At 35.2% G+C, this 23,448-nt stretch overlaps 1 protein-coding gene across 4 annotated transcripts in view; it reads left to right on the top strand.

Annotated features, from left to right (window-relative positions):
• The window catches only part of SAMSN1 (SAM domain, SH3 domain and nuclear localization signals 1), a 175,264-nt gene that overhangs the window by 125,383 nt on the left and 26,433 nt on the right, over positions 1-23,448 (top strand). For 3 of the 4 annotated variants that reach the window (XM_009442827.5, XM_016938412.4, XM_514833.6), the window contains 3 exons: positions 13,881-13,952; positions 18,044-18,193; positions 22,516-22,645. In XM_009442827.5, the coding sequence (XP_009441102.3) occupies positions 13,881-13,952; positions 18,044-18,193; positions 22,516-22,645 (352 nt within the window). Of the gene's footprint in view, positions 1-13,880; positions 13,953-18,043; positions 18,194-18,312; positions 21,726-22,515; positions 22,646-23,448 lie in introns of those variants that run through there. The other variant, XM_054675301.2, reaches the window with a different exon arrangement.

Below are 23,448 nucleotides of genomic sequence, written 5' to 3'. Positions count from 1 at the left end.
AGGCCCGTGTTCCTGATGATCTGACCACTCTCATACATTTCTGTCTGTGCTTCTCTTAGCCTAAAATGCTCTGTGCTTTTTTTCCAACTCATGAATTCTCATCTATTCGAATTTATAGGTGGACTGTCACTTCCTCAAGAAAGCCTCCATCAGTTACCCCAGGGTAGTGTATTAGGGTCAGTCTAGCAGAGCAGTAGGTAACGTGAACTAAAGGCATAGAGACCTGAGTGTGAATGTCTTACTTTGATCTTTCTTAACCAGGGGACTTTGAACATTTTCTTAAGCCTCTTGAGCCTCATTGTGGTAATCATGAAAAGGGGAAGTCTTAAAGCATGTCACATAGGGTTGATGTGAGAATTAAGAAAATTACCATATGTAAGCTTCCTAGCTGGTAGTACATGTCCATTTAATAATCTCTCCTTCTGGTGGCGGGCACCTGTAATCCCAGCTACTTGGGAGGCTGAGGCAGGAGAATGGCGTGAACTCGGGAGGCGGAGCTTGCAGTGAGCCGAGATCTTGCCACTGCACTCCAGCCTGGGCGACAGCGAGACTCCGTCTCAAAAAAAAGAAAAAAAAAGTCTCTCCCTCCTTTCTATTTTCATTGTGCTTGTTCCACATTTCTCTGTTTGTTGTCGTTGTTGTTTTTGTTGTTTAAACTCACAGTTTTTCAGTATGTGCGCCCAATTAGATTCACCATCAAGAACAGAGGATCAGGGGATGTAGCTGACTCATATTTGCATCCCTGGGATTTTTGTTGAGGATTCAAGAGGGATTGAACTCAGTCTACCTGACTTTCAGATTCCGTGTGCTTTTTATAACACTTTGGCTACCACTGAAAACATTGATAGTATAGAACATAGTAGTGATTTCTCAATATATGTATGAGTGTGAAATGACTAATGGATAATATTAGTCATCTGCAGAAGTAGTCTACTCCAGAAGATAGTTTGTAAATGCGTCACTGATAAAGATCTGGGTAACACCCACATCAAAACAAAGTAACCATTCCTAGAATCAAAATAATCACACATTGTAATGTAATCTGCCTTAAAGACAAAAAGTATTAGCAAAAGGGTGTTGCTTTGCAGACAGCCTAGAAATAGGTGGGAGAGTAGAAATTTGCCACTGTGTCTGCAAATCATGCAAAACAGCTGAAGCAAATATCCCTTTTGGCTGGACAGACTTCTCTTAGGTGAGATGTGTACCTAAGGCTAGGAGAAGAACTTCATGTCTCTAGTCTTAATACCACTTAATTGACTTTACTTTGACCACCACATGAATCAAGCAAACTTCCAGCAATGATCTGGTGTCCTGTGTAGGGTTTCTTTCAGGGGAAACAATTTTTTGATCAGTCAACATGAATATGCATTTTTCTTGGCAGATGAATTTCCCACAGCAAATCAATGCTCGCTTGGTTAGTATTGCCATTTTTGATATCTTATCAGTTTGGTTTATGAATTAGTCACCTTGAAGTTGTATATTTCTGCAAGCTTAAAAAATAAAGTTCCCATACTTGTTGAGGTGAAGGCGTGACCCTGGACATAGAGACGTGATACCTGACCAATGTATTGGCTTCTTAAAAGGATTGAGCTAAGTTGCTAACTGGCTTCACTTCCAGGTGCATTTTCTCTACAAAAGGAAAATGAATACAATTATATAACTAAGTTTCTTTATTATATTTTTTATAGTTTTAACAGCTTAAACTCCTGGAGTAAGAGTCAAGTCAAATTTATCTTGTATCAAAATCTACATAGTGATATGGCATTCGTCTCAGTATTTGGTTAAAAAGAGCAAATTGGAATTTTCTGGGTTTTTTTTTCCCCTGAATACTTTACGTGGTTACAGTTATGCTACTGCTATTTTTAATTAAATAAGAGTGGCTGGGCATGGTGGCTCACACCTGTAATCCCAATGCTTTGGGAGGCTGAAGTGGGAGGATCGCTTGACAGGAGTTCAAGACCAGCCTGGGCAACATAGTGAGACTTTGTCTCTACAAAAAATAAAAAAAAAAAAAATTAGCTGAGCATGGTGGTGCACATGTGTAGTCCCAGCTACTCAAGAAGCTGAAGCAGGAGATTGCTGGAGCCTAGGATTTCAAGGTTACAGTGAGCTATGATCACATCACCGCACTCCAGTCTTGGCAACCCTGGAGCAAGAGACCCTGTCTCAATAAATAAATAAATAAATAAATAAATAATAAAAGTAATAAAATATTAAATACATACATTTTGTAATACTTATGATTATAGTTTCTTTATATTGTAAGTTATTGCATAGCAATCATCTTTTATCTTTTGTTTGATTTGTATGTTAGGACATCTAAAAATTTCAAATTACTTTAAGATTATGACTATCTCACTGTATTTAATTATCAATTATGGAAAAGTCATTACCAATAAAACAAATGTTTATAACTTTAAAAATACAGTTCCTTCAAAGATAAATGTTCTACAATTATTGAACATTACATTATAGGTCAAGGAGTGATTATAAACTGAGTTTCTTTTTACCACTACTCTTATATTTCAACTCTGCTATTAACCCCCTCAGGAGATTGAAGTATTCATCTAACCAAATCCCAGTTTGCTAAAAGGTAAATAAATGTAATTGACAATAAAAATAGTTATAGGACACTAACATCTCTTCCAAACATCCTAACATGAACTTACTGTTTTATTTTCCTACCCATTCTTCCTCTATTTGGGATTACACACCATATATTTGCCCCCACATAAACATGTCTGTTCTTACTAAGAAAAAAAGTGTTTAAATTCCTAAGACCAGCAGCAGCGGGTGCTTCCTGGGATGGGAATGTTTATAAGCTTTATGATATTAACTGCAGCACTCAACCTCAGGTGGCATAAAGCATGCAAAAAAGAACTTTCTGTCAGTTTTATTATTTCTAAAAAGGTTCCCCTTGAAGCAGAAGAGTGACCTTGCTCTGCTGAGCTGACATATGCCACTGGATTAATGGTCGAGCTCTGCTGGAGGGAAGCTCACAGAAACATTACAACTCCAGAAGCTGGGCTGGCGGTGACCATTAATCAGGGGGCCCAAAATCATGCATCAGACACACTCATTTAAAAGTAGTAAAAATGACTCAAAAAAAAAAACTTTTTGAGAATTAGCTTATTGTTTGTCATTACTTGTGTTCAAGGAGATCACAGAATGACTAAAATATCCCTTGGGCAGACCTTTAGAAAGGTTACTGTGTACCCAGAGGCCGAGTGAATGCAGAGGACTTTTAAGACTAGTGGAAGTAAAAGGGAGTTTTTGTTCCAGATAATTTGATAGGAAAGTTGGTTAAAAGGATTTTGTTTTCCCAACTTAATTTTTACGTCTTTATTTAACCATAATTTCAAAGTAATGAGTACTATAAATGTTTGCCTCTTGGTGATAATTTTATTTTATTTTAAAAACTGGAGTGACTGGAATTTACTAGTGTAAAGATGAGATGGGTAAACTGTTAGGAAATATTTCAGGAAACTAAAGTTTTGTTAGCATACTCAATTATCACATATGTTTAAAAGTTTTGGGGCTTAAAAGTACTGCACATTTTTCCATCATGTTAGATAATAAAAAATTTTCGAGATTTCCTCTCTCTGATTATTGAAAAGAAAAAAAAAGCTTGCATCTAAGATCCTGAAAGAAATTGCTCAATTTAACTTAGCTAATAATAAGTTACTCTTGGGTTTTCTTTTTTAACTCCTTTGATGATAAAATTGAATAGACATAATTTCTCTTTTATACTTTTAATAGTTTGTCTTTTAGATTAATGACACTATATAAAATACATATGATAAATCTTATTAACAGTACAACAAATAGAAAAATCAGTCACTTATTACAAAAACCAGAATAAATTTGGTATTTAAGTTTATGGTTAATGTAGTAAGGTCTATTGAGATCAATATTCAAAGTTATTCTTCTCTTAACTAATAGTTGCTTTTTTAAACCATCATCTTCAATATTACCTTTTGTCTATTTGCCATATCCTATACAGCAGTATTATTTAGGCAGAATTATTTATTTGTAGAATTATTTGTTTTTGAAGTTTAGTTATAGAATTAAAATAGTTGAAAATGATGTGACTAGTTAAAATATTATTTAATATTCTATAATAAATAGAAAAATAAAATATGCATAGAAAAGACAGTTAGTTTCCAAACTTATGGAAGAACAATGTATATTTTTTGCAAATTGAAAATTTCAGTCATCCATCTTTTGAATTGCCCTCCCTGTATCAAGGTACCTAGATAACAAAATCAGTAATGCAAAATTTGCTCAGGGAAATAATTTGAGTAGAGGTGGCAAATGCAGTTCCTCTCTTCTTCCCCTAAACACCCACTGTCTTCTGTAACCACTGTGGACACAGTTAATCATGACTTTTTAACTCTGAAAGTGGCTTTAGAACGCTTCTCAACACAGCTTTTCATGAAACTTTGACAAACTATCCATGCTGGTGCATGAGTTGAAAACTTTTTGCCAATTTTAGTTTCAAGAGATAGTTCATCCAGACAATGAAAAATCCCAGTGAAATATCCCTATAACAAATAAAAAACATTTTTATAGTGACCTAAATGATTATGTTTACTAGAGACAGTATTTATTTCTCTCCCATGAAAGTTTGGGAGAGAATTATATTAGATATTAGACACATTTTTTATCATCCAGTGATCCATCTTATACATAGCATATGTTCCACTACCTTTCTTACTTATCATAACTTTAGCAATCACAGTCTTCGGATTTGGTGATTATTTCTTCCTTTTTTTTTTTTTTTTTTTTTTGAGACGGAGTCTCACTCTGTTGCCCAGGCTGGAGTGCAGTGGCTCGATCTCGGCTCACTGCAAGCTCCGCCTCCCGGGTTCACGCCATTCTCCTGCCTCAGCCTCCCAAGTAGCTGGGACTACAGGCACCCGCCACCACGCCCGGCTAATTTTTTTGTATTTTTAGTAGGGATGGGGTTTCACCGTATTAGCCAGGATGGTCTGGATCTCCTGACCTCGTGATCTGCCCCCTCGGCCTCCCAAAGTGCTGGGATTACAGGCGTGAGCCACTGCGCCCGGCCAGATTTGGTGATTATTTCTAAAGAGCCTCTTGTTTAACAATTATACAAATCTACTAATTTTTGAAAATGGTTAAGTGAATTCAAATTATATTGATTCCAGCTAATTTTACTCCCAAAATCTGTGATTATTTTAGTGTACCATTCTGTAGACAAACTATAAATTAAGTAGGTATAGGTATAGGCACACAAAATGCCTTTCAGGTACTAAGTAGTCAATACAAATGAGTATTTGTAAATGAATGAATGCAGATTTCCAAGTTGACATCTACTATACATTTTAACTTCTTTTATTTTGTATATGAATATAATCTGCTTATAGGAATTGATTCTATATTTGTGTATCTTTCATTTGAACAGGATTCTATTTAGCTCTTATGGTTTGGAATGATTTGGTCCATGGTACTAATATAGTATACATTTCTCTCAGGGTTGATTCTTATTTATTCATACCGACAGCCCTTACTCTGAGTACTAACTTGAGCAATAGATGCCACTTAGTGTATTTATGTTAAATTACGTGATGCAAACCCTTATGGTCTTTAAACATCAACAAATTATTGTCATTAGTTACAACATGATTAAGTTCTAATTTAGTTTTGTGTAACTGTGAGATGTAAGATTTTTGACATTTAACTTGAAGAGTAATGTAGGATCTGTCATTTGCCATGGTTTTGCCCAGGTCTCACGACTGTAGGATTTTTATCCATTGGAGATACATCATGTAATAACAGCAATCAATATGCACTAAAACGTTCACTAAATGGCATCATAAAAGGGTTTCCTAAGGGAGGTGAGACTTAATCCTGCCCTTGAAGAATGCGCTGGGTTTGAGTAGGTGGAATAAAAGAAGACCAATATTCCTTGAATAAAAAACAGTAGGAGCAAAAGCTTAGAGATGTAAGTGAGTTCGTCCACAGTGGCCAGCAAGAAGTGTTAGAAATTCTGCTAAATCAGATTGACTAGCATTACCCGTTACCATACAGAATCACACAGGCACTGAATGCTGAGTATGAGCTTTAATTTGTTGACTGAGGAAAAACTATTTAAACACTCTGAGCCTCAGTTCTCATCATCTGTGAATTGGAGAAGTTAATGCCTAACAGAGGGGGATTGTGTTTATCTAATGAAATAATTACGGATAAATAGCATGGCATGGAGTTTGGCAGATGGAAAGCTCTCGGTAACGGTCATGGCAATGTGGAGCAAGCTTTACATTTTGGAAAGAAGAATGAGATGATGAGACATGGTACTGTAGATGATTAGAGGGGCAAGAATTTGGGGACAAATAATCTGAAAGTTGTTGCATTGGTTCAGGAATTAGCACACACTTGAGTAAAAGTAATGAAAAAAATACCTTCAATAAAGTTTGGAGAAATAATTGAACATATGTACAGGCTGGGAGAATGTGCATTTGTGGTGTGTTACATTTTACATTAAGTGTCCAAACTCTCCAAAGAGAGCAATGAGCAAATACCATTTTCCAATGGGGCTGGTAAAGGTTCAGAGGTTGGGCCAAAACAGATCCTCAGGGGAGCAGGACATAAGCACAGAGCCTTTTTTTCGTACATCTGCCTTGCAGCCCAGAGGCAGGCAGAGGGTGCCTTATGGGCTGGGGCAGGCATAAAACTGGGTTCCCTGGGGAAATTCTTGAGAATTTTAAGGAAGTGTTGGCATAATGAAAGAATTCCAGGAGGACCAAGAAGTACCATTTATTTATTTTAGTATTTATTTTAGTGGTACTTATTTATGGGCTTATTAGTTAGAGAAGAAGAGAAAGAAGGAGTAGAAAGTGCACAATAACATAATTTTATAGGAGTGAGTAGGCCAAGCAGAAGTTTCGCAATAGGGAAAACAAATTGAGCAGTTCACAGTAGTGTCATCATGGGCACATTTTCTAAAGCTTTTCATTTCCTTTTTAATAGTTTTTTAAAGAATTGATTATACCAATTCTTTGGCCATCTTATGCTTTCTACCTGAAAAAGCAATATTTAAAACATGTAACAGTACTATTTAATTTTAATATTTAAAACATATCAAAATATTATTTAAGAACTCCTTTCAAGTAAAGTAGAATATCATAATTTCTATTCATTTCCCAGAAGTGTAGCATGACTTACAGTCTATGGATACAATGTAAATAATAAGAATGAGATATGGTTGTACATTTGAGTCTTTTTTACTCATCGAACTTGTTGCAAAAAATAGGCTGGTATGAATAACCACTTTTAGAAGTTATGGTCATTCTGCTTTTTTTTTTTTTAGTTCTAGTTTCTTTCCTTCAGGTAATCTTTGAGATGGTTTCAATTTGCAGAAAACATTTCTAGTGTCACAGCAACTTCTGAAAGCAAATCTTTAGCATGGAAATTTTGACAAAACATTGTAAAACCGTGGTGGAATCAGAATCTGCACTTCTTGAAGCTATTTTGCAGTTGATAGAAAAGTTACTGAACCAGAGAGATAGAATAGACCAGCTTTTGTTCTTGGAGTCCAGATGTACATTGAAAATATTTAAAGCATTGATATATGTTTGAGCTATGGGTTGCCTTTATCCCTGGATAAAACGTGAGTGTCAAAGACGAGGCTTTACAGCTCTAGTTGTCTTGTAGCCGTCAGTTTCCTGATACCCCACAGAAGTGTATTCCACTGGTACCACATGACACTGAGGCAATTCTAACTGATTATTTTAAGAGAGTTAAATTTGTTTCACCTCTTCAAAAGATCTGAGTACCCGAGTTAGTTAGAACAATTAAATCCTCGAGTGTCTTTGGACAAAGGCTGACAAGCTTATTGAGATTTAGCTTTTATTATAGTAGAATATTCATATAAGGGTGTGCTGAAACAGAATTCTGATCTTTGAGTACATTACTAACCAACGTTCTTTGTGCAATATTTAGAAGAGGTAAGAACTTGTTGGGAGAGTGTGTGTAATTTTTAATTTGCCAGTATATTTCAAAGTACTGCAGATGTGTGACTCACATATGCAAATCTTTTCTTTGAAATAGACTGTGAAACTTTTCCACCAGCACCTTACCCAAATATTAAGTCATGCTGGAGATGAGATTTCATTTGAAGACTCCCAAAGTTAGTGGCTGGCTAAGAAAGAAAATGAGGGTCAAGTTCTTCTGGTTTTGATCAGAAGCTTGATTCAGATTTCTACATAGAGACCCTCTAATTTTCATTCATGTTCATAAACACAGGCTGGTCAGTATTCTAGGAAACCGAGTTAGTTTCATTCTTTCTATCAAACTAACTTTGCCGTAGTTTTTATTCCGCTCAGAAAGCAAGCCTCCCGGAAAGAAGACAGGATCTAGATTCTGTAATGGAATGGCACAGGGGAGAGTATATCAGAGTGGAGAATTTTTTAAAAAGAAATTTTTTGCCAGTTCTAGTTTCAACAGTTTCCTTATTGAGAAGAGCTAGATGATAACTAAGAACACTGCCAGCTTTATATCATGAAACAATATTCTGTAATAATTAGGATTGTTTTGCAAAACTGGAGAGGTGACTAATAAAAAAAAGGAATCTCCTTAAGTTCTTTATTACTCATTAGATTGCATAGAAACACACATACACAAATGTGTTCAAACACCCCAGCTGACCCTGGTTCTGTACTATTTTTGGGTAAGCCAAGCGGACTGTGCGGAAGAAGGTTAACTGCACCATGTGATTGCAGATAGTCTTGAAAACAGTAATCCAAGGGCACATATTTATATCAGAAAAGTTAGTTGTATTAAAATGAATTTAGGAAACACAAGTTTATTTTGTTCCCTTTCTGTACTTCCAAACAACCATGACCTAAACCATATTATGATTGTTTTTAAACAAATTGATTCCTTATTAAAGTTATGAAACTGGCTGGGCATGGCAGCTCACACCTGTAATCCCAGCACTTTGGGAGGCCAAGGCGGGCGAATTGCCTGAGGTCAGGAGTTCAACATCAGCCTGGCTAACACGGTCAAACCCTGTCTCTACTAAAAATACAAAAAAATTAGCTGGGCGTGGGGGTGCATGCCTGTAATCCCAGCTACTCGTGGGTGGGGGGGGGGCGCTGAGGCAGGAGAATCGCTTCAATCCAGGAGGTGAAGTTTGCAGTGAGTCGAGATGGAGCCACTGCACTCCAGCCTGCGTAACAGAGGGAGACTCGGTCTCAAAATAAGTAAATAAATAAATAAAGTTATGAGACCACTAACTTTTATAAATCATTTTAGCTATTATATAGAAATATTTCTTTTGATAACCCAACAATTTATTATGGAACATTTTAAATATATGTAAAATTAGAGAGTAGTAAAATCTACCCCCATATAGCCACCGTCCAGCTAATGATTCAAGAATGGCCAATTGTGTTTCTTCCTCACAGCCGCACATTTGCTGCTCCTCACTAGATTATTTCAAATTGTATATAAGAGAGTAACATTACTTCCTTAACAACAAATAGCTAGTCATTTAAAAAATTTACCTAGTTGTCTTTTGATGTTTTTGGTATAGTGGTTTATTTGATCTATATTTAAACAAGATTCATGGATTATACTTGGATAATATGTTTCTGAAGTCTCTTAGTTTATACTTTAACTCTTTCTTAAAATTTTTTAATAGTGATTTGCTGAAGAAGCTGGGTTGTTTTGCTCTGTATTTTCTTGTCTGTATTTTTTCTGACTGACTGTATCTTCTTGGTAATATTTAACATGCTCTTCTGTCTCTTTTTTTCCTTAAATGTGGTAGCTAGATACAGAGCTTGGTGCGATTGCTTTCTTGCTTCCTTTCTTTCTTATAAACAATATCTCATTAGTTGTATTTAATGCTTCCATCACAAAGCATATATTGTGGTTATCTCCTTTTGTGTGATTTTAGTGGCCATTGATGATCATTGCCTGGATCCAACATTGCATTAGGGGTTTGCAAAATGGTAATCTTATTATTTCATCATTTTTAATTGATTAGCTGAAGTATGAACATATACAGAACAATTTCCCCTCATCAACTATTTAGTTGATGAACTATTTAGTTGATGAAATAGGTTTCATACAGGAAAGGCAGATTAAATGTCTAAGTTGTCCCTTTATTTGTTAGTTTTCAGAATATAATTATAACATTTCCCATTGTAACGGATGCATTTTTATTTTTAGTATCCTTATGAACTCATGAATTTTGGCATTAGATGTATTTCAATATATTGCACTTTTCTCCATTTTACTTTTTCTACTTACACTGTATGTTAGAGGTTATTCTGTTGCATATAAAAAGATGTATTTAATTTTTTACAGCTTCATACATTTGCATTGTGTGGATGTACCATATGTTATTCAATCAGTATCCTCCTGATGAACATTAGGCTTTACAGCTTTTTGATAATATAAAAGTGCTACAGTGAATATGGAAATGTAAACAATTCATATACAAATGTATTGCTGATACAGACATCTAGAAATGTAATTCTTGGGACAAAGGGCAAATGTATATGTAATTTTGCTAGATATTGCCAAATTTCCCTCTATAGGTATTGTGCCATTTTACAAATGCATTTCTAATTGCATAAGGAAAGACTGGAAACATTCATGTAGAGTATAAAGACTAAATATGATCTAAAGTCAACAGACACAAAGAATTATATAAAATATATATAGCATTTTTATTTAAGCTCTTCTTTTTGACAGCTGCTTATTTATATAATAACTCTGTCTTGATAAGAACTTCTGTCATAAGATAATATTTACTAAGTCTGATACATTACAATTATATAAACAACATTATCAATATTCAAACACATTCTCATTTATTAAGTACTATTATTTAGGAAGCAAGCTTTGTTTCCATATAATTCACCTTGTTATCATAAAACTTTGCAAGAACAGAAGTCATAAATGTGTTCATTGTCCAGACCTCATAGTAGACATTAGTCCTTTTTTGTCATAAGCCATAATCTATACATCATAAAACCATCTGAGAAAGTTAGTTACTAACTTTTAAACTAGAGAATAATGAACAAATATAAATGTTCTTTTAAATATTTAGATTTTCTTCTTAAGGGTGTCTTAACATGGATTGATATACTCCTATGGCATAAAGCTATTGAGTAATTAGTGATGAGATGACTGACAAAACCCAAAGTAATAGTCCAGTGTCCTTAAACCACGACTCCTAAATCTGCTTTTCTTTATTGATATAATGAGGGGAGAATTAATTTTAAAAGGTGGTGGCTATTGATTACTTAATGGAAGAAGATAGTGTAGCAAAATGCTGAAACGAGTCTATTCTGTGCCCTCCTGTGCAACAGGACCCATTATCCCATTGTGGAAATCACACACTTACTCTCATTAATATTTAACAGGCTATATGTAGGCTACAAAATTGCCTTGGGCATGGGCTCCAATCAGCCATACAATGGTTTCAAGTATATAAAAGAGTAATAGATTTCTGTGTGTTCAGATTGTTTATAAGCAGGACAACAATACGCTCAATTCCCTTCTGTGATTGCTGAGCAATGACAGCCAGATGGAAACACCTCCTAGGCAAGTTGGAGTGATTCATATTCTGGGAAGCCACTGTAGGCTAGTAAGTACTACATAAGAAGAGTTTGTATTTTCCAGTGTGGTTCTCGGTTTCAGCTTTCGTTTCTGCTCCTCTCACCACAGGCTGAAGGGCTCATCCAGCCGGGGTGGCAAGTCAGCAAAAGGCGTTAATTGTGTCTAACACAGCTATCATCCCTGGGGCAATATTCTGTATCACACTGTCTATCAAGCTAACCCCTTGCCAGAGGTCAGGATCTTTTCATTTCAGTTCTTTTAAAAGGGAAACAAAAATCTTTAAAGATAGCTGGTAGGGAGACATAAGAGCTTCTAGGGACTAGGAGCCCTTGAAGTTGCCTTGTACTAAAATGGGCTATGATTTCTGAAAGGACAATATAGCAGGTCCTCCAAAAACATAGTTTTCTCCAACATCATTTTGTTATAATAATATTGATGGAGAAAAAAAAAATCAGTTCCTGACCAGGGTCACTGTCTGTGCAGGGTTTGCACAATCTTCTCATTTCTGTGTGGGTTTCCTCCCACATCCCAAAGAAGTGCATTCCAGGTCAATTGGCATTGGCGTGTCCAAATTGTTCCACAATGAGGAGTGTGGATGTGTGCTTCAGTGTGCCCTGCGATGGAGCAGCACCCTGTCCAGGGCTGGTTCCTGCCTTGTGCCCTGAGTTGTGGGGATAGGCTCTGGCCACTCACAGCAACCCTGAGCTGGAATAACTGGGGAAATAATTATGTTAATTTTTTAAATTAATTTTTCTTAAATGTATGTATGGATCGCATTTGTTTCAGTGTTTACCATTAGAAGTGTTTGGGTCTTTATTTAGAAATTTGATGATGTTTTTGTGATGAGAAGTAGATCACAGGAACTTGTTATTTGAACTTGTGATTTCAAGTAGCCTATGGTAAAGTGGATTTTGTTACACCTGGTTTTGCTCAAGGTAGCAATTTCCGAGATCCCATCGAGAGCATTAAGGGAGGCCTTGTTGTACAAGGTTTTATAGATTACTGACTCCCATTATTAATTTTCTAAATTACCAGATTATACGTCAGTACCACCAGTTTGTTTTTAAAATATGATAAACTTGAAATAAGATAAAGTCCTTTAGAAAGAAAATAGTCTCGGGATTTATGAGTACACAAAGAACCCAACATCAGATATCCACCATCCCAAACAATGCATAAAATTAGATAGTGAGGAAATATCAATTTTTTGACTCAATGACTCAAAAGAATTTTAAAATATGTTTAAGGGATTCATTTATTTTGTTGCATATCAGAAATTATTTATAATTGCCTGCCTACATTGAGTTGCATAATAAAAATGTAGCTGTGTAAGCAAAAGGTATTCAAGGCAACATCTTCTATTAACATACTGAGCTTTTTCTCAAAACCAGTGAATGAAACTGACCCAGAGATCTCATTGTAATTCTATGTTAAATGTGGAAAAATTCCGTTTTACTCCCAACCTTGGACTGTGTATACCTAAATGCTGCTTTCAATTTATTAGTAAGTCTGTGTGTGTGCCTTCTTTTTCTGATACCCAGCAGAGAATTTCAAATGATCAAGAGTTGGTAATAGAAAATGCACTTATGTTCTTTTTTTTTTTTTTAAACAAACTTGATCTTTTATTTTCATTTTTATTTTAATTTTCGGGGTACATGTACAGGATGTACAGGTTTGTTACATAAGTAAACATGTGCCATGGTGTTTTGCTGCACCTGTCAACCCATCACCTAGGTATTAAGCCCATCATGCATTAGCTATTTTTCCTGATGCTCTCCCTCTCCCTGCCCTCCACCCCACAGGCCCCAGCGTGTGAACAAACTTGATCTTTGTGAGGCGTAATGGTGGATCTACTCAGATGCTTGCTTTTTGTTTGTGTTTTGTTGTTGTTATTTGTTTATTGGTTGGTTGGTTAGTACTACATGCTGTTAAGTTTGTGGTTAGCTCATTTCAAGAAGCTTTAGTTTGGAATTCAAGGATTCTTCAGCTGCCACTTCAAAGAGCAAAATTAAAATAAAAAATTTAAAATAATTTAACGAAGATTTTCTCCAAGGTGCTTACTTAACGCTATGACAAAAAGCGTAGAAAGACATTTGATCAACTGTAAATATAAAAATGTTAATAGGTATACCTTCACAGCCTTTGGATATTCCAGAGAGAAGAGCTTTTTAAAGCCTGTATTTGCAAGAGACGGTGCTTATTAAACTATAATCTAATATACTTATCAGTTTGGGCAGTGAAAATAAACTCTAAGTTTCCTTTCCTTTTTCTTTTCTATTTTATAGCGAAGCAGCAGTTTTGGGAATTTCGATCGTTTTCGGAATAATTCTTTATCAAAACCAGATGATTCAACTGAGGTTCGTAGTTTATTCCATTTTTATGAATGTTATGCAAACACATTATGAAATATTATGAAGACAATGTCACTTTTGCAAAGTAAAATAAGAAAAATGAATACATTTTAAAATTATAGCCTTGCATATGTTTTTGTGATGAATGAACAAACCATTATTTAGTACTGTTGTGGAAAGCAATGGGTTCTTGTCACACGACCAGGAAAATTTAGGCACACAGACACATTGTAGGGTGAGTAGGGCAGGGTGTATTGGGTGAAAAGGAAAAAAAAAGAGGAACTCTCAGCAAAGCAAGATTCCTGCTAGCAGGCCCCTACCTTACAGATTGAATCCCAGGCTACCACATAACAACAAAAGAGGCCAGGCTCCTCCCTGCAGCAAACCACACGACCTTCCCATAGCTCCATCCCCTTCCCCCAGTGCACAGGTGGGCATTATTAAGAGAGAATCAGTTGGGAAAGGGTGGGCTTCATCCAGGATCATCAGTCTGGTTTTTCAGCCTTCAAGCTGTTTTAGGCTCGAAGGGGAGGTTTCGCAAGGGACCGTTGGCTGTTTCCTGTCTCTATCAGTACCCAGTACCGTGCTGGGCATTAAAAGTAAAATCTTATTTTAAGAAGCCTAACAGATGTTTGGGAAAGCAAAACATGAACCCGAAAAGATAGAATTCAAACTGACACTGACAATTCCAAATTTCCTGAGTATTTCTACTATAAAACAATGTGAGTATACATATATGTACACATACACATACATTGTATTTATACACATTATTTGATAGATATATATAAAATGTTATGTAAGTTGTAATTGCTTTAAATTAGAACAAGATTAAGTGGGCCAACTGTAAATTTGTTAAGGAGAGCATACAGCTGCTCAATTGGACTCTCACACTTCAATGTACACTGAAACATCCCATTGGTGAGTGCTACATACACATTTGTACACTATGAACATTTTAACTGTAGCTTAAGAAGAGCTTCCCATAAAATTAAGTTTACGTAATAATTTCAATAATATGTTCATTTAGTTGAGCACTCACGATGAAATAAGCACAATGCTAGCTTTATCTATCTATAGCAATTTACCTATTTATAACATAGGAACTGTTAGTATATCTATTTTGCCATTGCAGAAATATGCTTGCTTCATCAAATAAAATTACTTCTAAATTACAGAGTGAGTAAATGACAAAGGCAGAATTCAACCTTTTCTCTGACTCCAAAGTTTGCCATATTATCTCATAAAGTAGGGGCCACATATGCTAAGTGATTAATGACAGGTACAACAACAACTAATAAAATAGTACAGAGAAGGGGTGTCTACTAAGAAAACTGAAAATACTGTTTACCATTGAACCTGATTCAGCAGCCTCACAGGTAATATATTCTTTTTAGATCAATAGGTTTTTAGATCCTATGCTTATTTTCAAATATTTTTTGAATTGTAATATTTTAAAATAATTTAATTTCAGTAATGATCCCTTTTATTAATTTATTATGTATATATTCACATTTATGAGTAAACTTGTACATAACTATATAGTCAATCAACATTTACATAATTGTAAGTAATAAATGTAATATATACATATAAATCTCTCCCTGGCCACATATATGGGTTTATATGTGTGTGTGTATATATATGGAGAGAGAGAGAAACTGTATATAATTTTATTTTCAGTTGGCATTTTGTATAAATTTTTAATTCTCCACAATCATACATATATTCTACTGCTATTTAGTTTATAATTCTGGAATTAACCTGTACAAGATAGCTCATGTTCATTCAGGTTCGTTGGTTAATAATGGTGGCCTAGTAATTTGTAAAAGAATTTAGCAAACCTAATAAAATAGTGTGCATATTTTTCAACAATCCAGCACTCATTCAAAAAATAACTACTCTATGACAGGTTTTCCCTTAGACACTCAGGAAGTACTGTTGCAACAACACATGAAAATCCTTACTTCATGCCTGGAGTCTATAGGGGAAGACAAATCTTAAAAAGACAAGAACAAAACCATAAGTAATATTTAAATAGAAATTTAATTCCGGCTATGGAGAAAGGCATAGAAAAATGTTAACACTCAAAAGACATAAACATAATTTCTTTGTAGCTTCTGTAAATAATGCTAGAAAAACCTGAAAAATATGTGTGGTACATTTTTCTGAAGCTTAGAAATGGTAGAGTAACACAAGTAGTAATTAACATTTCTTATTTATGTTAGCAAAATAATTTTATAATGAAGACAGAGAAAGTTTAAGTAGAGAAAAGAAAAAGGCTAACTCTAAAATTTTAAAGTGCTTCCGAATTAAATTTTATTCAGGGCTTTTGAATTAAGCAAAGAATCTTTGCCTTGATTTCAACCTTGAATGTAGAAATTAATAAAGTGCAATGAGGGTTTAAATTGGCTGTCCATTCATATTTATCATAGGCAATTTGGGGTAAGATATGAAGCAAAATATAATATTGATTAATAATGATGTTAACTATGTGGTTAAACTTTTATATTAAAATATTCAAGTTCACTAAAGAGAAGTTTCCCATCATTTTTTATATTCAGTGAATGACTACCTGTCCACCTATCAGTAATGGTGGGCAGTGTGAAACTAGATGTCCTTCAAGTTTCCTTTCTTGCAAATATAAGGTATTTTAGGACGTGTAACCCAAACATGTCCTCCAAGAAAAAAAAATCTGCAACGTTCTACATGAGAAGTTTCATTTATTCATATAATATCAAGTGCCAGCTCTGTGCTTGGAAGTACTCTAGACACTCAAAGAAAACAGACAAAGTCTCAAGTCTCATGGAGCATGCATCATAGTGGGAGACGCAGACAATAATCAAATGAACAAACATATAATCGGGTAATGTTAACTGCTTAGAGGAATAATTAATCAGGGCCAATAAACAGGATGTATGGAAGTGTGGAGGGTGATCAATCAGAAAATTACTCTCCTATTATATGACATGTGAATAGAAACCTGGACGACTGAAGGAAGAAATTCTTGGATATCTGGCGGAAGCCAATGGCAAAAGCAAATACAAACTTGGTGAGAACCTGATAGAGAAACTGCAAGGGGGCTAGCATGGCAATACTTTATTACACTTGTTTTCAAACTTTGGCGAGTATCAGAATCACCTGAAGAGCTTGCTAAAGCACAAACTGCTCCCAAGTGATGTTAATGCCGCTGGTCCAGGGATCATATTTTGAGAACCACTGATCTAGTGAGCGAGGGAGACTTGAGAAGTAGCGAGGGGCAAGGTGGGTGGTGAGGATATTTTATTTCATATAGATTCTATATAATGTAATATACATCACATAATATATTAATTATATTGACAGAACATTATTTTATGTTATGACCTATAGAGTCTTGTGGCTGTGAACAGTGTGTTGTATTCTGAGTCACTGGTTTAACAAAATTCCTAAGCACAGACTGAAGCAGTCCAAATAAGATGTTTGATTAATATAGCATGTGAATTACATGAAGATTTCTGTACTAATGGCTGGAACTAGTTCATATTTACTATTGCTTGCGAATATGGGAAATGTGCACGCTAAGATGAAAAAAAATCTAACATTTCTCAGTGGATTTAATTAACACAAAAACTTCTTTAAAATAACCACAATCATCTCAATTTCTATGAGAAGCAAGAGGATATTTTAAGGCCTATTCAACACAGATAGATGCTACAGCCTATCTAAAGCTTCCAATAAAATATTTTTCATCTATGTAGACATAAGAACTCCTTATACCTAGTGTTTAATATTATTTGTTCATCTCAAGAAGAGGCAATAAAATGATTCTTCCATACAGCTATTTAAAAAATAGTCAAAATTCTCTAAAAGAGTTGCAGATGGGAGGCTCAAGTCCTTTAACATCACGAATTTTACTTTCTGAGTTTGTAACACAAGCAACCAGGCCTGGACAACTTTAAAAATATGTGTTATGTCCGGATTGTTAGAAATTTTGGAGGCTGCTGCACAGAATGCATGCAAAATCCACAAACTCAGAATGTTCTCTGTAACAGTGATTTCAGATCAATGTTTTTTATTGCTTTATTATTTTGTCTTTGTAAACAATTCTAAACTAGGCACGTGAAGGAGATCCCACAAATGGAAGTGGAGAACAAAGCAAAGCTTCAAATCATGGAGGCGGTTTGGGTAAAAAAATGAGAGCTATTTCATGGACAATGAAGAAAAAAGTGGGAAAAAAGTACATCAAAGCCCTTTCTGAGGAAAAGGTAAATATTCTCTGATAACCATTTGTATTTTTCTACTAAAACTTTCTTAAACTATTCAGCTAGACTATAGGAGTGCTTGGTACTTTAAGAAGTACTTAAGCATTTGTTTTCTTCCTCAGTCATTATGCCCAGAACTTGGGTGGAAGGAAGTATTACTTTCATTTTAACAGAAGAAACTGACACTCAGAAAGATCATGCATCGGCTGGGTGCAGTGGCTCACACCCGTAATCCGAGCACTTTGGAGGCCGAGGCGGGAAGATCACCTGAGGTCAGGAGTTCAAGACCAGCCTGGCCAACATGGTGAAACCCCGTCTCTACTGAAAATACAAAAATTAGCTGAGCATGGTGGTGCACGCCTGTAGTCCTAGCTACTCGGGAGGCTGAGGAAGGAGAATCGCTTGAACCCGGGAGGCGGGGGTTGCAGTGAGCCCCGATTGCACCACTGAACTTCAGCCTGGCAGCAGAGCAAGACGGTGTCTCAAAAAACAAAACAAAACAAAAGATCATGCGTCTAGAATGTGATGCGAAGAACAATGTGAAGAACAACATGTCATTAATTTTGTAGCAAGTATCAGTACTTCATTCCTTTTTATTGCCAAATAATATTTCTCCTTTTATAGATGGATCACATTTAATTTATCCATTTATCACTTAGTGATTACTTGGGTTGCTTTCACTTTTTGGCTATTATGAATAATGCTGCTACAGATACTTCTTTCAATTTTTGTGTGGAAATATTTTTTCATTTCTCTTGGATATATAGTAACTCCATGTCTAATAGAGAAACTGGCAAATTGTTTTTTTAAGCAGCTGCGTCATTTGACATTCCCATCAACAATGTATGAGGGTTCCAATTTCTCTACATCATTGCCAACACTTGTTATTGTCTGTCTTTTTAATACTAGCCATCCTAGTGGATGTGAGGTGGAATCTCATTGTGATTTTGATTTACATTTGGTTGTACTTTACGTTTCCCTGATGACTAATAATGTCAAGAATCTTTTCATGTGCTTTTTAGCCATTTATCTATCTTTGTGGAGAAGTGTTTTTCAAATCCATTGTTCGTTTTTAATTGGGTTGGTTATCTTCTTATTGTTGAGTTTTAAATGTTTTTTATATATTCTGGATGCAAGTTTTTTATCAGATATATGACATGCAATATAATATATTTTCTCCAATTCTGTGGATTGTATTTTTATTTTCTTGATGGTGTTGTTTGTAGCACAAATGTTCCTAATTTTATTGTAGTCCAATTATCTTTTTTTGGTCATTTGTGCTTTTGGTAACATATTTAAGAAACCATTGTCTAACCTAATGTAATGAAGATTTATTCCCATGTTTTCTTCTAAGAGGCCAATAGTCTCTTAAATTTTGGTGTATCATTTATTTCAAGATAATTTTACTGTACAGTATATAGGAAGAGTCCACCTTCATTCTTTTGCATGTAGATATATAGGTGTCCTAACACTATTTGTTGAAAAGACTATTCTTTTCCTATTTGATTGTCTCGGTACTCTTGTTAAAAATCAATTGACCATAAATGTATTGCCATAAATATACGGATCATAAACAAGTGAGTTTACTTATGGACTCCCAATTCTACTTTATTGATTTTTATGTCTTATGTCCATTCTCTTTTTCAATCCACTTCAACAGGGCTCTGTCCCCAGTACTCCATTAAAATAGCTGTCGCCGTCAGTAGTGACCTCTGTGTTGCCAGGTCCAATGGTCACTTTTCTTTCTCCTTACTACTTTTCAACTGTATTTGACCCAAGTGCTGATTTCCTTACATATAAAACATCCACTTTTCTGGTTTTTTTTTGACTGGGCATGCTTCTGGCATTTCTTCTTCCTCATAGCTTCCTTTCTTGGCTCTGCTTTCTTTCTCATCCCTTGAAACATCTTCCTGAGGCTTGTTCCTGGATGCTCCACTGAATCTACATTCTCCCCTTAAGTCAGCTCATCTACTCTCATGATTTTGTTTTTCACAACTATATCTCTAGCTATGACCTCTTCACTTATCTGCTATATTAATACAATCAATTGCTTATTTGATATCTTCATTTAGATGTCCAGTAGACATCCAAAACCTAATATATCCAAAGCTAATATATTTATTCTCTACACTTTTACAAAAAAAATGGTTTTCTCATCCAGTATTCCCAGTGGCAGCAGACAACACTGATCCCCAAAATAAATAAAAACAAAAATATAAAAAAGAGGAAGAAAAGAAAATCTAAGAATCACCCTAAATTCCTTCTTTTTCTCACTTTTCACACTAATTCATCAGTAAATTCTCTGAATTGTATTACCACGTATATATAAACTCCCTAATTTCTCCATGTAAACTATTCCTGCTTTAGACTAAATAACCAACCTTTCTTTCCTGGATTACTATCATAATCCCCTAATTGCTTTCCATTCGTTTTATTCTTTCCCCCATAAAATTTATTCTCCATATGAAAGCCAGAAATATCTCTGACAAGTGGAAATCAGGTCATGGTTAAAATTTCAGTGTCTTCATAGTGAACCTCTTTACTTGGTGTGTTCATTCTAGATCCCAAGGAAAAGAGTAGAAACACCACAGATTTATGGCAGGAAATGCTAGGAAGGCTAAAGAGAAAGCCTTTAGACTGCAACGTAAATCTGACATCTGTAAAAGGATAAGGAAAAGGAAGAAGAATCAGGTAGAGAGAGTCTCATACTTCAGCAGAATACTGAGAAAGCTTTGGTCAGATTGATGGAGGATTCTTATACTAAAGTTTTCCATTACAGGAACCCTACATTCCACTAGAATGGGCTCAAACAATACCCCTATTTTTTCAGTTACTGAAAGGGAGCATGGCTTTAGTGCAAATGGAGTGATGGATACAGAGGGGCAGTCCTGGGGCTGTCAGTAAAGAAGGGTCCCGCAGCAAGAGATCTAAGTGGCACATTTCCATGGCCACCACACATGGTCTATAAAGCTTTTCTTGATGTGGCTCCAGTCTACTTCCCTGAACTCACACACTAATATTCTCCTTTCTCTCACTACATTAGCCTTGCTGTTTTCCCTGCACAACCCAAGATAATTCTGAGTTCAATTATTTTGCTGTTGCTGTTCCTTTTGCTTGGAAAACTGTCTCCAAAGCTTCACATAAGTTACATCTTCTTATCCTTTAGGTCAATAATTCAGGGCATATATTACTGTATGGCAGAGGTCTTTGGAGGATACTCCATTTAAATCAGCCAACCCCTAACCCTAACCTCAGCAACAAATTCTCTCACATCACCCAGTTTTATTTCTTTCATAACACTTATTATTCTCTGAAATTGTCTTATTGTGTTTAGACACACCTCCCCAAATACTCTACACACACACACACACACACGGACACACAAACACACACAGCTAACACAATAGAATATCCTTCATTATAGCAAGCACCCTGTTATCTTGTTTACCATGAAAATCCCCAGTTCCCAGAACACTGCTCAGTACCTAGGAGGTGTTCTATAAAATTGTGTTGAATGACTGAATCAAAAAAGAAATGGATAAAAGTGGAGAATCAAACTGAGTGTATATCATTTGTGTATTCTGAAGTTTTATCAATGTTTAGAAATGCTCACAAATAAAGAATGTTGAATTACATTCTGATGAATATTAAGAAATTCATAGGTTTAATCCAAACTATTGAAATATGGAAAACATTGGAGATGTTTTCAAGAATATATAATTTGTTTTGAAATTGTCTGTCTTTTCTAATTTTATGCAAGATTTGCTTCTCACTTGACTAGGTGGCAAGCATGGTATTAGATTTGTAAAGCTTTTTAGATAAGCTTTGCTTTAGAATTGCAAAATGTACGTGTTTTATTCATATCTAGTGATCTGGTAGGATGCAAATAACTGACATGAAACAACTATGCAGAGTTTAAGCTTGTAGGATCAGATCTCAATGGATTAGTAATGGTGGTAAATAGAGCATAAGGACAACATGAAGAAGTAAAAGTGCTTTAAAAGATAAACCATAGATGTCAATAAATCTAACACTTTTGATTAAATAATATTGATATGATATTCGTCCTAGTTTGTAAAAATGAGCCATTATAATTTCAACTGAATTTTACAAAAAGAATGTGTCGTCTGAATAATTTTTCCAAGTATATTGTGAAAGGTTTTGCTAGAGATTGAACTGAAGATGAACTACTTTTGTATTTTATCCTTATGTATCCTTAAGTATTTTATTGCTAAAATATGTCTTGTCTATTAAACCAATGTACACAATGAACATCTCTGTGGAAATCTTCTCTCTGTACCTAACCTCTGATATGTTTTCTGAAGGATGAGGAAGATGGAGAGAATGCCCACCCATATAGAAACAGTGACCCTGTGATTGGGACCCACACAGAGAAGGTGTCCCTCAAAGCCAGTGACTCCATGGATAGTCTCTACAGTGGACAGAGCTCATCAAGTAAGGCTAATCAATCAGGGACAAGATCCTGGGTGTGAGGTCTGGGTTAAATTAATTAAAAAACAACAAGTTAAATCAGCCACAAGGTTCCAGCTACTTGATAAGAGAAATGGTAAAAATGTAAGATATATTAAATCTATATAGAGTTGCTATTGTTTAAATAATACATAATATATTTGACACAGTTATAAACTGTGTTAAAACTTTTAACACTGTAGTCAGCGGGGCTCCTGGGGATATGCCTCAAAAAAGTCATATTAGGAGATTAAATCTGCATCTTTAAAATAAAAACCTTTGTTGGAGCGAGCCAGCTTTATCTTGAGTCAACATATTTCAAAATGACTTGAAGTATTCAGATAAATGAAATTTATTTTCTGCTCCATTCTCTGTCTCTTTCTTTCTTCCTTCCTCTTCCCTGCGTCCCCCTCATTCTTTCTCCCCCGACCACTTTCCTTTTTTCCTGAAGTACTCTGAAAAATGTAGCACATCTGCATCAATTTACTTTTACTGACATTTACTTTTTAGATCTTAACCCAGCATTAATCAGTAAAGAGTGAAGCAATATGCAAATAATAAATGGTAGGACTATGACCAATTAGGTGGCAAAAAGGGATCCATAAGTAACCAACAAGGATTTTCTAATGAGGATTAATATTTTTTCTAAGAAGGAAATCACTCAGGATTTAGTCAAATTTCCAGCTACAATATTTGGATGAAACGATTGATATTGCAGGGTGCCTTATGACTTTTTGTATGTAGACTGTTATACATCTCTCTAATCTTTTCAGGGTTTTTAAATGTTT

Source organism: Pan troglodytes, chromosome 22 (genome assembly GCF_028858775.2).
Source record: "Pan troglodytes isolate AG18354 chromosome 22, NHGRI_mPanTro3-v2.0_pri, whole genome shotgun sequence".
Taxonomy (NCBI): Eukaryota; Metazoa; Chordata; class Mammalia; order Primates; family Hominidae; genus Pan; species Pan troglodytes.
This window is presented reverse-complemented; position numbering and strand designations above follow the sequence as displayed.